The sequence below is a fragment of the Malaclemys terrapin genome, chromosome 14, assembly GCF_027887155.1.
Source record: "Malaclemys terrapin pileata isolate rMalTer1 chromosome 14, rMalTer1.hap1, whole genome shotgun sequence".
In the NCBI taxonomy this organism is placed as follows: Eukaryota; Metazoa; Chordata; order Testudines; family Emydidae; genus Malaclemys; species Malaclemys terrapin.
Window position 1 is genome coordinate 37694311 of NC_071518.1, and position 14469 is coordinate 37708779.

At 49.7% G+C, this 14469-nt stretch overlaps 1 protein-coding gene across 1 annotated transcript in view; it reads right to left on the bottom strand.

Annotated features, from left to right (window-relative positions):
* Positions 1-625: 625 nt before the first annotated feature.
* CSNK2A2 (casein kinase 2 alpha 2) overlaps positions 626-14469 on the bottom strand; it is a 42198-nt gene continuing 28354 nt past the window's right edge. The window contains exons 6-12 of the mRNA XM_054048879.1: positions 13923-14006; positions 11979-12089; positions 11660-11761; positions 11121-11221; positions 7567-7715; positions 7183-7276; positions 626-2599 (exon numbers count right to left, since the gene is read on the bottom strand). Of these exons, the coding sequence (XP_053904854.1) occupies positions 7200-7276; positions 7567-7715; positions 11121-11221; positions 11660-11761; positions 11979-12089; positions 13923-14006 (624 nt within the window). The 3' untranslated portion in view covers positions 626-2599; positions 7183-7199. The remainder of the gene's footprint in view (positions 2600-7182; positions 7277-7566; positions 7716-11120; positions 11222-11659; positions 11762-11978; positions 12090-13922; positions 14007-14469) is intronic.

A 14469-nucleotide genomic window follows, 5' to 3' on the forward strand; every position in this document is an offset into this window, starting at 1 on the left:
CCAAGAGGCAACAAATGCACCTTGCTTATTTCAATTCCTTCCTGTAAAGTTCTTTGCTGGATCAGAGTGCATCGGGCGCTCATTTGCCCTCACTCTTGAACGAGTTCACTGTGCTCTTACCACGTCGATGCATTTCATCCTCTAGCCTGGAAACTGGGGTTCATGCTGGCTTTCAACTCGGGGTTCATGCTTTATGGCCTACACACAATCCTGGGCTGATAGGAACTACAGCTAAAACCTAACTGAGCACCAAAGAGTGACCTTGTGACCCCCAGAAGGTAGCTGCTCTTCCTGGAACAAAGGGCCAAGATACTAAAGGGATGGGCCCAGGGTTAATACCTAGAGATAGATTGATTGCCTCTGGGGAAGGTTTACTGAAGACATCCCCAGGGACCCTTCCCCATCAGCTCCACAGCCCTGAAAAACCAAGCAGGGCTAGCATGTATTCCTGGGAACACACTCACAACTAGGAGGCTGGTAAGTGGGGAGTGGCAGAAGCCACAACACGTTAAAGGCATAGAGTCCATTTTAACATTCCTCCTGCATATCTGTTCCCCTTAAGCAAATCCCTCAGCTGCACACTTAGTGCCCAGCACTGCCCTAGATACACAGACCCACACGTGGAAACAGATGATAAATACAGAGTTTATATACACACGCACACATACATAGCACCACTTCTATAAGGCTTAGAAGATACTAAACGTACATTACAGGGAGGTGCTTGTTATAAAGAGGTATTTATAATGAGCTTCCAAAGAGCCAGGAGACAAAACATACAGCAGATAGCCTTATATCAGAGGTAGCCTTACAACAGACAGCTTCAGTACCAAGGCGCTGGATAAAAACTATGCAAGGGGAGCTGGAGGCAGAGAGGAGGGCAAGGGGAGCTGGAGGCAGAGAGGAGGGCCCGAGAAAAGAAATGACAAAGTAGAATTGGAGTCCTGCTGGGGTTTTAAAAAGTAGCTTCAAGCGTCTGGGTTTGTTAATTTCAAGTCAAGCTCACTGGCTCGGAAATGCTGCCTGCCCAGTGCAGAGACACAGCTGGGATAAACACTTGACGACTGAGCAGGTGAGGAGTTGGCTGCCGTGACCAGGACGTGCCCACCCGTCCGACAGAGATCTCTTCCTTAACCGAGGGTGTCAGGAAACGCAAGTGGTACCACTACCGCTAGCAGGAAGGCGGGTTGATATGAGCGGGGGTTAGAGGGACGGAAGGAGCGGGGAGAAAGCCCTGGTTTACTCCACCAGCCCGTTCGATTCACTACCCAAATGGAGGTGTAGCTCGAGGCAGTGGCCGAGAAGGAAGTCAGAAGCGCTCCAGGGAGCAGTCACTAAAGAGGAAGCATTGTGAGCACTGCTGGTTCTGCCCGGGGGTCCTTGGGGGGCGGGGGGGGAGACAGAAGGAAGGAGGGCTCAGTGGTCCCCACAGAGAACTGTGAGGATAAGGAGTCTGCTGTGTTTAGGATTAATGAGAATGCCCCAGCCCTCCTGAGCAGGGGAGAGGCTCAGAGGACTGAAGTCACCCATTGTGTGTGTCCATGGCAGGGGTGTTGGTGCAGACACGGGGGCTATCTCCTTATCCTTTTTTAAATCCAGCTGAGATCTCCAGGCAGCCAGATCTTGAACTATAGTTGCAAAGGCCTCCCTTGATTAGGGCATCTCTTGAGAGACCCCACCCTGTACCACATCCTTCTCAGCTGGGGTAGGGAAGGAGAAAGCATTTGCGCCTTTCCTGGCTCTGCCATTCCTTCAGAGGCAGGGGGAAGGAAAATGGGATACTAGCTAAAAGTGGCAGCCAGTCTCACCCTCTGCTGCGGTGCAGACACCACACGGGGGACCAAGCGTCTAGTGTTTATCCAGGCCTCCGAAGGAGCTTGATATTGAGGGAAAGATGCTAGGCCCCGCGTGGAGTTTTCCTATCGATTTACGAGGTCCTGTCCTCCAGTAGCCCGGCTGCTTAAGCCCACCCAGTAGCTGGAGGCGGCGGGCTCTAGCCCACCCTTGTACAACAGATTCACTCTCTTCCCACCACAGAAAACAAGCGAATGGCAGGAGACAGCACCAGGAAGGGCTCCGACCAGCCTCAGCATCCTCCACTAAGGGGGGCATGCCCCAGGGCTCCTTCCACACTGAATACTCTCCATACATTTCTTTTAAAACTTTTATTCAATAATATAGAATTCCTTTAATTATAATATAGAACTGTCCATCATGCCGTATTTCCCCCCGCTGCCCCCTCCCTGCCGCATCAAGTCTGGAGCCAGCTAGTTAATACGTTATGCTGGGGTTCAGGGGGGCAAAGGTCAGCATGGGGGGGAGCAACATTAGCCAACAACCGTTTTGCATACCCTTCACATTTTCCATGCTTTCTGGGTCAGGAAGAGGTCAACAGGAAGTCAAAGGCAGAGGAACCTTTTACATTCAGAAGTAAGGTTTGTGTTTATAAACTGGTGGGTGCCATGGAGCCGGTGCGGTCTCTGGTCTCGTCCCCTGCCACCGCAACGCCGTCTGGCCGCCAGCTCTGTACACACGCTGATAAGACGTTTGATTTGGTTCTTGTTCTGCTTATGGAAAATTGGGAGGAACAGCATCGGACCTAGGGAGAGATGGGAGGAGGGAAGTGAGCATCAGACGCGAGCCGCAGTTGATGCCAATGTGTTGCCAGAACTTTTTCCTTCTTCAGCACTTAGTAGATTGAGCGCAGGGCCAAGGAGACAGAAGCAGGTTCTAATCCTTCCCCCACAACTTACTCCCTCCACAGGCTTGGGCATGTCACGGAACCTCTGTCCCTCAGTTTCCCTGTCTGTAAAGTAGGAGAATACTGACCCAATCCCCAAGGGTGGTGCAAGGCTTATGCGGTGCTTTGAAGATGTCAGCATTGTAGGAGTGCTAAGTTACTATAGCATGGAATGGCAGGTGAATGAAAATCTGTTTTTTCCACCTTGCCTCCCTTACAGTTTGCAATGGTCCCCTGGGAGAACATTCCTATTGGGGGCCAGTAGGAGTCTCTCTGTGCCCGCAACACGTTCTCTCACCCCCACTCAGATGCCTGCATCACCCCAAGCCTCCCCATGCACGTGCTCCCTGGCCCTGCTGCTCTTGAGAGCAAGGCATCAAGCTGAGATTGTGACCTGCAGCCCGTCACCTGGGGCTGTAGCACTGGGCCGGGTCGGTAGGCAGGGAATTTTCACTGTACATTTGTGAGCTCACCCCTGTCTCACTGCCATATCTGTGCCAGATTCCTTGTTTGCTCAGAAGACGTGTGATCAGGGATCGCCCTTGCCCCCTTTCTTTCTGAAGACAAAGCGTTTTTCACTGCCATAAGGAAAAGTAGATGGGAAGTATTACTGAACAGGGGGAAGCGGCATTTCCGGCTCTGGGCATGTAACAGAGAGAGCTATGTGCACACACGTACTACTCCCTGTACAGTGCAGCAGCACGGAATGGTAGATTGCAAGGGTATTTCCATACTAGCCTCTCTCATTTCCTTTTGGGCTGAAGCTTCTCACATTTGGTCTCAACACCAGCTTTGAGGTGGGGAAGGCGGTGGGACTGGGCTGAATTTGCAGGGTGACTGGGGCAAGTCGCTTAACCGTTCTATACCTCATTCCCCTTCTTTAAGATGGGAACATGATTTCGCTTCCTAACTTACTTTGGGATTGGAAAGCATTGCTGAAACTCCAGAGGAAAAGGTCCTGCCAGAGGAGAGGACAAGGTGTGTGCTGCGTGTTGGTATGGCTGTGTCAGGGAAGAATGCGTGGAGGTCTCCACACCTGTCAGTGGGAGGTCTGAAGTAGGGTCTTATGACCCTGGACCTCTCCCCCCAGAGCCATCCACCCCTTTTCCCTCTTCAGGCTAAAAAAGGGCTCCGGGTGAAGATTCTACATCCACACCCCATTAGTTACCAATGTAAAACCCAGGAGTTGGGCAATGCAGATGGTTCTCACTGCAGTATGAATAGCTTGCTCCCATTGCTACAAGAAATGTAAACCCCTGCCTTTCCCAAACGTGCACATTGACATTCACTTAGCATTGATTTAATGGGTTGGAATTTAATGCTAAACACAAAAAAATGGAGTTAATGCAGCATTGAGGCTAAGAAGCCAACCCATCAGAAGTCAGGAAATTCCCCATGTGAAGGTCCTACCCCAATTCTAACTTGACCTCATTGCCATCTGGTGTTTTACAGGGATAGATCAGACATTCCCCTTTCAGAGATACCTGTCTCATGTGTGCCCCACTCTTTCTAAGCAAGGGGGGAGGGGATGCCGGGTACCTAAGGGGGCACTCACCATGTGGTTGTTGAGGAAGCCACTTGCTGCATGCATGGTCCAGCAGTCTTAGCTGCCGGGACACAGCTCCCTGCCTGCCTCGCTCCCCCACTGCGCAGGGGAAGTGAACAGGGTAGCGCTAAGGGCTGGGGGCAGCAGGGAAGCAGAAACTTGCACCCAGTGAGTACTGGCCCCTGCCAGATAGAGCCCCCTGCTGACCCCAACCTTTCAAGTGCAGCCACATCTGCTTCCCATGCAGAGGCTCTGTCCAGCAGGGAAGTGGATGGGACTCTACCCTGAGGCCACGCTGAAGGGCCAGTGTCAGCAGGGGGCTCTGCCTGGCAGGGGGCCAGTGCTCCCAGGGTGCAGCCTTCAGCTCCCTGCTCAGAGTCCCCATCAACCGCCCCAGGGTAACTGCCAGTAGGTGGGTGCTGCAGCTGTGCAATGGGGGAGCTTGTTTCTGGCAGCTGAGATGTCTGCACACAGCCGCATCTGCTTCCCCTGCCGGACAGAGCCCACTCCTGGCCCTTCAGCCCGGCCCCATCAGCTCCTCGTGTGTCCATCCCCCCCCAATTTGAAAGCTTCTGGTACAGATCATGGATTCTCGGACTTGGGGTTGTGAACACATCAGGCAATCACAACTGTTCAATCTATGTCTAAAAAGGGGGGTGGGTCCCAGACAGGCAGGAGAGGGAATGGGGAGGCAGTGGGGGAGACACCAGCCCAGAGTGAACATCCCCTGAGAACCATTAGTATAGGTTAAAACAAACAGTCCATTGGAGGGCCATAATTAACAAGGAACCTTCACTTTTGAAATGTTCCAACTTTCAAGAGCTTGAATCCTCAACTTGGCCACCGCATTAGTACTGGTCCTTACATTTCTTGTCCTAAACCAGGAAAGAAATGAAGAGCTGTTGCTATATCAGCATGTCCTTAATAGAGAACAGTCCAGCCACCCATACGGAGAAGCGTGTGTGAGTGTACGTGTGTGTGAGAGTGTGAGTGAACATGCAGATTAAGAATTCAGGACTTTTCCAGGAGTGGGACATATTGGGTTTCCCGGAAGGAGCGCTCTAGAAAACAACCCTGGTTTGATGTTTCAGTGGTGAGGGTATGTCTGTAGTTACATAAAACTACAGCTGGGGCAACGCAGGCTCAGGCCTATACCACTGCAGTGTCGATATTCAGGCTGGAACCTGGGCTCTGAGACCCTCCCCCAGCTTGAACATCGACACGAATTTCAGAGTCCTGCAACCCCGCAAGCGGGTTTTTTACACTGTAGACGTACCCTGAGAGTCTGGCAAGCACAAAAGTTTATTCCCTGGGCATGAGCGACTCCCTTTGAACTCAACAGCAGCTAAAGTGATTTTGCGGAGACTTTCACCTCTGGGCTGAGACCAAGCATGAACAGTATCAGGCCAAAAGGAGCTGATGAGAGGAAGTTAAAGAGCCAGTTCTGATAAAAAGGGAAACTGGAACAGAAGTTAGAACTCAACCCTAACTACAGGATGCAAAGCCTTCAGCTGCTCTTCGTTTCTGCACCTCCCCATAGACTAGAAGACAACAGACGTTCATACGTATAGATATTTATTGGTTTCAGTGAATTATACAAATGGATTTGACCTGCTATCAATGCCAATATAACTTTATTGGGATATGGAATGTAAACAGATGTTTCAAATAGAAACATTCTAACCTTATATTATAAAAAAAAAATTAAATATTTGACAATGCCGGAGAAGGAAATTCTGTGTTTAGGTGCTGGTGGCAAAACACTATCTCCGGTTTCTAGGTTTAGGAGGTTTCTAGAACCGCTGGATGAAATTACACACAGAACAAACAGAGGTGGCAACTGTGAGTTGTGGGGCTATAAAGCTATCAAGGGATCGGATGAAAAGCCACAAGAGAACCACCCTGCCCCCCCAACAGAAACTTAGCCCCAGAATTCAGCATTTGGCTGATTGTTAACACACTACATGGACCCAAGCTCTGTCTCGGTAGCTATAGTCACCCCAACAGCGCCACTCCCTCCCTGTTCCCACCACACCTCTGCTTCCTGATCCTCCCCCCCCTTGCTGTTCCCACTCCTGCATCCCCAAGCTCTCCTACTGCGTTTCCTCACATCTTCATTCAATGGTGCTGGCGTGAAACACTCCAGATTCACCCTCTGGAATTGTACTTCACCTGGCGTGAGTTATCACGTGTTACATGGCTGTATCTCTCATTACAGACAGACTTGCAGGATCGGCTTTCCTGAGGTCTGTGGGAAAGTCTTTTGCCTGCTACAGAAAAAACTTTCTGCCTCTACATTCAGGACTTTCCCTAACAGGCCCACCACCTTTTCTGAATGCACTTGCAGGGGTGCTCACCTCTCTCTGAGCAACTTAGAAGGTGGCTGTTGGTTTTAAATGATCCAAACCAATCCTGAGACACACTTTTCCTCTGCAACTGAAACCGAAATGAAAGGGACAAACTCGGACCTGGAGTGAGCGGGTGCGACTCCCAGACCTCAGAGCTGCATCTGCTTATACCCAGTCTGAATTTGGCCCCAAGTGTCCACAGTTCCAAAGGGCTTATTTATCTAGATGCATGCTATGGTCCACTGGTGGAACGGCAAGTTTGCTCCACCAGCGTGGTCGGAAAAGGCTGGATTGGGAAGGAAGAGCAGGCGCCATGGAAATGTGAACAAGAATCAGTCGCCGTGAGCCCTGGGTATCTTGCAAACCATTTGCCCAGGGCTTTGGTACCACAGGTTGAGTTACATTATCCACAACCACCAGAGAGGAACAGAGGTGTTAGCCCCCCAAAGGTTAGATTTCTGCTGAGTATAAATAGGGGAGGGGTCTTGGTTAGTCCCTTCACTGTGTGACTGAAGGTTTTGTTTTTATTTGTAAACATCTTGAGTTACCCGTTGTTTTCCAGTCTTCATCGTGCTGCTGTCAGGCCACTGGAGAGCACGGCATTTTCTGAGCTGGGCTGGGACTGCTCCTTCACCACCGGGTCTGCAAGAGACACAAGGACCAGCCAGGGAAGGGAAGCAGCATTACTACGAGCAATATCAAAGCTTCACTTTCAGGAAAGCTTAGGTTCTTCCAAGGAACCCCCCTTCAAGCAGCACAAGCTTCCATTAGACTTTGGAGAACCTGGAATTCCAGCCATCAATATGATAGCAAGATCCATAGGGAGGTACTGAATGGAAGACCCACCTCCCACCTGATCAACAAACCCTCCTTTCCTTTTCCAGCCCAGTCATGTGACTCTGACCCCAGGTCTTGCTCCCCCCAGGACTCACAGAAATATGGGTGCTCCATAGCCTCTTTGGCAGTCAGTCTCTGTTGATGGTCATATCGCAGAAGTTTGTCCAGAAGGTCCAGGACTTCAGGACTGACCAGGTGTCTGTTCTCGCTATGGATGAAGTTCTCCCAGCGTTTTCGCGAGTGCCTGTAGCAGAGGGATGTCTTTCATTGTACAGACCAATCTCTGAATGGCACAGCAGCTACCATCAGACCCTAGGAGGGTTCACCTACCATACCCCATATGTGAATTTAAAGGGTAGTGTTGGAGCTAATTAGAGCTACCTACCAACCCCCTCTACATGCAGAATCCAGCATTTCACTAGTGACACCCAACAAAGACAGTGCCACTCAAGCCTTTTCCTTTACAACCCAGCATACTTGGCTTTTGGCAGCGCTGGGCTTGAGGGATAGCTCAGTGATTTGAGCATTGGCCTGCTAAGCCCAGGGTTGTGAGTTCAACCCTTGAGGGGGCCATTTAGGGATATGGGGCAAAAATTGGTTGGATGATTTAATTGGGGATTGGTTCTGCTTTGAGTAAGGGGTTGGACTAGATGACCTCCTGAGGTCCCTTCCAACCTGATATTCTAGGATTATCCCAATGAGAGGGAGAAAACCGCACAGTAAGGCTAATTTAGACGTGCTCTCTGTATGAAAAGCTTTACAGAGGTCCATTGCTGTCCAGGGTTCCATTCAATAAAGAACAGGCATGAATTCCAAACAACATGGGTGATAGCTAGGTTCTGTAGCCTGCAATGTGCAGGAGGTCAGACTAGATGATCAGGATGGCTCCTTCTGGCCTTAGTCTATCAGATACAAGGGCTTCAAAAGCAGGCTCAGAATGGCGAGAATGTCTCTAGTTTGAAGCCAGCCTTGCAAATTTCTACTTGCCATCACACGAGATAGGTAATTTTATTTTGACAGACCAGTAAGAGATCATCATCAAAGACTTTCAAAGCAATGCAGTGGATTCAGCCACACATCTCCCACTAATTTTACTGGCAGAGGTGTGATTAAATCCCTTACCCTGTTTAGAAAATATCAACCCGTGTTTCTCATTATCGTCATAGGAAACAGTGGGCAAGTAGGTCCTGGGTCTGGGCTGGCAAATGTGTGTGACAATTTTGCAAGCTGGGAGCATGAAGGCAAAGCAATTTCTGGAATCTAAGGAAAGCACAGATCCCATATGTGGGGTCGGGAAGGAATTTCCCCCCAGATCAGATTGCTAGTGGCCTGGGGGATTTCTCGCCTTCCTCTGCTGCATGTGTTTGGGGTCACTTGTCAGGATTTCCCTGCCATTGCAGAGGCCTCAGACACTGGTGCACCTCGGTCCCCCTATGTTCTGCCTGCTTGCCTCCAGTGGGCTGTAATCCTTTGGTCTAATTTTGGTTGTTGGGGTTAGCAACCAGATGCTGGGTGGTGGTGGCGGTCTGTGGTATGCAAGAGGTCAGACCAAGATGAGCACAAGTCCATGGGGCCAGATGCGCTGCATCTGAGGGTGCTAAAGGAGTTGGCGGATGTGATTGCAGAGCCATTGGGCATTATCTTTGAAAACTCATGGCGATCGGGGGAGGTCCCGGATGACTGGAAAAAGGCTAATGTAGTGCCCATCTTTAAAAAAAGGGAAGGAGGAGGATCCGGGGAACTACGGGCCAGTCAGCCTCACCTCAGTCCCTGGAAAAATCAAGGAGCAGGTCCTCAAGGAATCAATTCTGAAGCACTTAGAGGAGAGGAAAGTGATCAGGAACAGTCAGCATGGATTCACCAAGGGGAAGTCGTGCCTGACTAACCTAATTGCCTTCAATGACAAGATAACTGGTTCTGTGGATGAGGGGAAAGCAGAGGATGTGTTATTCCTTGACTTTAGCAAAGCTTTTGATACAGTCTCCCACAGTATTCTTGCCAGCAAGTTAAAGAAGTATGGGCTGGATGAATGGACTATAAGGTGGATAGAAAGCTGGCTAGATCGTCGGGCTCAACGGGTAGTGATCAATGGCTCCATGTCTAGTTGACAGCCGGTATCAAGCGGAGTGCCCCAAGGGTCGGTCCTGGGGCCAGTTTTGTTCAATATCTTCATTAATGATCTGGAGGGTGGCGTGGACTGCACACTCAGCAAGTTTGCAGATGACACTAAGCTGGGAGGAGTGGTAGATACGCTGGAGGGTAGGGATAGGATACAGAGGGACCCAGACAAATTAGAGGATTGGGCCAAAAAACCTGATGAGGTTCAACAAGGACAAGTGCAGAGTCCTTCACTCAGGACGGAAGAATCCCATGCACGGTTACAGACTAGGGACCGAATGGCTAGGAAGCAGTTCTGCAGAAAAGGACCTAGGGGTTACAGTGGATGAGAAGCTGGATATGAGTCGACAGTGTGCCCTTGTTGCCAAGAAGGCAAACGGCATTTTGGGCTGTATAAGTAGGGGCATTGCCAGCAGATCGAGGGATGTGATCATTCCCCTCTATTCGACATTGGTGAGGCCTCATCTGGAGTACTGTGTCCAGTTTTGGGCCCCACACTACAAGAAGGATGTGGAAAAATTGGAAAGAGTCCAGCAGAAGGCAACAAAAATGATTAGGGGGTTGGAGCACATGACTTATGAGGAGAGGCTGAGGAAACTGGGATTGTTTAGTCTGCAGAAGAAAAGAATGAGGGGGGATTTGATAGCTGCTTTCAACTACCTGAAAGGGGGTTCAAAAGAGGATGGATCTAGACTGTTCTCAGTGGTACCTGATGACAGAACAAGGAGTAATGGTCTCAAGTTGCAGTTGGGGAGGTTTAGGTTGGATATTAAGAAAAATCTTCTCACTAGGAGGGTGGTGAAGCACTTGAATGGGTTACCTAGGGAGGTGCATCTGAAGAAGTGATGTTTTTACCCACGAAAGCTTATGCCCAAATAAATCTGTTAGTCTTTAAGGTGCCACCAGACTCCTTGTTGGTTTTGTAGATACAGACTAACACGGCTACCCCCTGATACTAGGGAGGTGGTGGAATCTCCTTCCTTAAAGGTTTTTAAGGTCAGGCTTGACAAAGCCCTGGCTGGGATGATTTAGTTGGGAACTGGTCCTGCTCTGAGCAGGGGGTTGGACTAGATGACCTCCTGATGTCCCTTCCAACCCTGATATTCTATGATTCTATGATCTGATGATCCTTTCTGGCCTTAAACTCTATGACTGATTCGTAGAGGGGACAATTCCCAGCATCTGTGTTAGGTTCCCCCCCAATCCATTTCAGTCATTTTACTGGCATCATGAGGAATGTGAGATGCAGCCCCTAACATGGGAAGAAAAATAAACCTAGACGAGCTCTCGGAACCCGGGAGAGGCAGAGAACCAAATCTACTATGAAAATCTAGTGGCTTGTTCAGTGCATAGACAGCCAGAGGATAGAAAAAAAACCTAAGTTACATCAATAGCTAGATAACAGCCTGACAAATGACACTGCAGCCCAGGAGACCTAAAGCAGCACTTGTGCTTTGGAGTCACTCTTGGGATGGATGTTTAAGGAAAATAAACCAAAAGTCATGTTTTGCTTCTTGCCTCCCCTACTTACTGTCCCAGGATATCATTGAAGTGCGGATCCAGTTCTATGTGGTACTTCTTCAGATACCCATACAGTTCATCTGTGCCCAGAACCTTAGCAATGCGAACCAGCTGCAACAAAAGACAGATTTACAGAAGCAACAAGAGAAGGGCAGGTCACTGACTTAAGAGAATGTCCCGCCACCACTGTACTGGATGGATGGATGGAAGGCTGCTGCATCCATGTTAACCACAAACAAGAGTGGGAAGTTAGTCTGTTAGCACCTGGGCAGCCAGAGATTAGGAGCTCAGCATTGGGGAAATCCTGAGGTCCCAGGAAAGCTCCCTTGCAAATTTGTTTCTCCAGCACCACAACAATTTGTGCCACATATCATTGGACCTTCCAGAAGGCACACACTTTCTGTTGTGCAAGTCCTGACACCTCAGTTCAACCAAATGCATAACAATGCCTTACTAATCAGATGGTCCCAGCCCAGGAACCTCAACCCCAACCAACGGAAAGAGGCAAACAAGAATTCCCCCTTTCAGAGTCAGACAGCATCTCCTCACCTGGTCATAGTTGTCCTGGCCATGGAAGAAGGGCTCCTTTCGGAAGATCATGCTGGCCAGCATGCAGCCTAAACTCCACATGTCTAAGCTATAGTCATACATCTGAGGAGAGGAGAAGAAAATCAAATGGAGAAAGGTCACACTTGCCTTAGGCCCAAGCCCCAAAAGACCCCTAGTCAAAGGAGGCTCTCAGTTTTCCAACTTCATGGCAAAGTTGCTCTAACCTGGTAACCCCCAGAGGACAAATGGACAAACCCATAGTGGCCTGAGTGCAACCACAAGCAACGCACTAAGTAGCGATTTGGATGCAGACTCTTACTTGGTAGTCCACAAGGAGCTCCGGTCCTTTGAAGTACCTCGAGGCCACGCGGACATTGTATTCCTGAGCTGGATGGTAGAACTCTGCCAAACCCCAGTCTATGAGCCGCAACTAAACATGCAATAAAAGAGAAACACACAGAGTAGGAGCAAACAGGTTTAGTTGCCAAGTACAAACGAGTCAGGTGAAGCCAAGTCTGCCAAAGCCTTTTTCAATGGTTTGGTGAAAGCCCGGAGCCCATTGTGCAGCGATGCGGTATCGTCTGGACTCTGCTCGTGCTGTCACCTCACTCTATTATCTGCGGTGCTTTGTGGCATTACCATGGCTCAGAGAATTCTCTGCCTTGCAACCCTAATCAAATAATCTATTGCTGGGTGACTCATGTGTTACTAACGCCACCAGTCAAATAAAAAGACAGTTAATTGGATGCTAGGGAACAAGCAGGAACCAGCCGCATTAAACAAAAATCAAAAGCACAGCTGGGCGTGAAGGCAGCATCACTGCTAACACGAGAGAGTCACTGGCTCAAGCAGAGGGGATGAGCTGCCCTTTCAGGTGAGAAATGCAGACTGCACCACACCTGCATGGACCTGCAGATGGCGTTATAAGTGCCAGGGAGACTATCAACCCCTGAGCTGCCGGCATCGGCTGGGAGACCGCTACTGCTGATTCACAGGGAGGGAACGGTGGCTTAGCAGCTCCGGAGAAATATGCATGTGGGAGGACTCCAAGGCATCACTTGAACTGGGCAGATGGAGGGAAAGACCCTGAGATACCACTGTCCCTTTGGTATATGCAGCATCTACCCCAAATGGGAAAGGGGAAAATCAGCAGTTCACTGCCACATGCAGCCCTGAAGTTAAGATGGCACTCCAGGGCTGGACATCAGGTGGCTGACACAATGGGCAAGTACCCACTAAGGTATTTTATCCCATGGATTGACCAGTGTCCATCAAAAATGACACAGGCCAGATGTGGAAAAAGAGGCCACAGTATTGCACATGGCAGGCCAGTGCAGATAAGCCACAGGCTTTCATCTAGGAGATCAAGCCAGTCTAGTGACTGCAGGTGAAAGGAGGTTATCCACTAACTTCATCCACTTAGAAAAGTCATCTGAAACCTACAATAGCTACAGAATTCAGAGGGGGACACAGCGCTCAAGCCAGTGGAGTGAAGTTACTCGAGGGCTCTGAACATGCTGTGGTCTCACATAATACAGATGAGCCAGGGCTGAAGCAACAGCCTCTACTCTGAGCCTCTTGGCTTTTGGGGATTTAACTGGGGGAAGGGTCTTCTACTTAGCAGGTTTAAAAACAAACCAAACCAAACGCTAGAGAACTGCTAGATTCCACACACCCCCCACGCACCAATATCACCTGTCCCCTAAGAAAGCAAAACTCTGTATTGAGACTATAACTTCACTGGATCCAACGACAGGAGAAGCTTACGTTCCCAGTGTATAAAATCCATGTACTCTTCAGACAAGATAGGATGTCACATCCGAACAATCGTAACGATCACACTGTCCAACAGAGGAACTTCTCCCATCTGTCCTCCTTGTGTCCCATCCCCCTCTATTTCTCTTACCCCCTTGCCCCAAGCTTTCCAGACGGTAGCAGTAACCCTTCTCTTTTAGCAAAGGTTGGAAACCACTCCCCAAATAACCAGAGGAATTGGAGTAATTAGAAGCAATCCCCTCCCCACCCTGGCCAAGTCAGAGCACTTTGCTTCTGTAGAGCTCAGAGAAAAGGCAGCAGAAGTCAAGTATGCTAGCTCAGACAGACAATCCCCAACACATGTAGAGTACAAGTGATCTCACTCGGGGAAGAGAGAGTGGTTGGGGGCGGGAATAAGAAAGCAGCAGCCTAGACTATGGACACTGTGGTGGCAAAGTTTCAAGCTGCCCTGAAACCTCGATAACTTTGGGCCCCACTGCAGCAGTACCTTTTTCTGTTGGTGGTCTATCATGACGTTGTGGGGTTTGACGTCCCTGTGCATGATCCCCATGCTGTGACAGTAATCCAGGGCCTGGCAGACCAACAATATACATTTGTTAGACAAACCAGTAAACACAGACAAAAGTCCACGATGTAGCACATGGTTCTCCAGCCAATAAAGTAGCTGTGCCCGAATGAAGAGAGTACAGAACCTGAAGGACTCCGAACAACCAGGATCCTTGTCTCGCTCACTATCCTGGTTGCGGCAGAAGTGGCACGTTGCTGGTAGAGAACAAGAGGACTATGCGGCTGCCATTCTACACTTGGTTCATTTGTTGTACAAGGCCCCGACTCCTGGATCTGTGCTCCCAGCATGTACATCAGAGCTCAAGAGCCAGTGAGATAGAGGTCCTATCAGTAGATAGGTCCACAACCACAAGTGACTGGCCGTCATTTCCGCTGTCACTGCTGGCAGGAGAGGAACTCCCCAGGAATGCAGCGATTTCTACCATTTGCACAATGTTTTAGGGCCTTTGAGGATGGCTTTTCTTTTG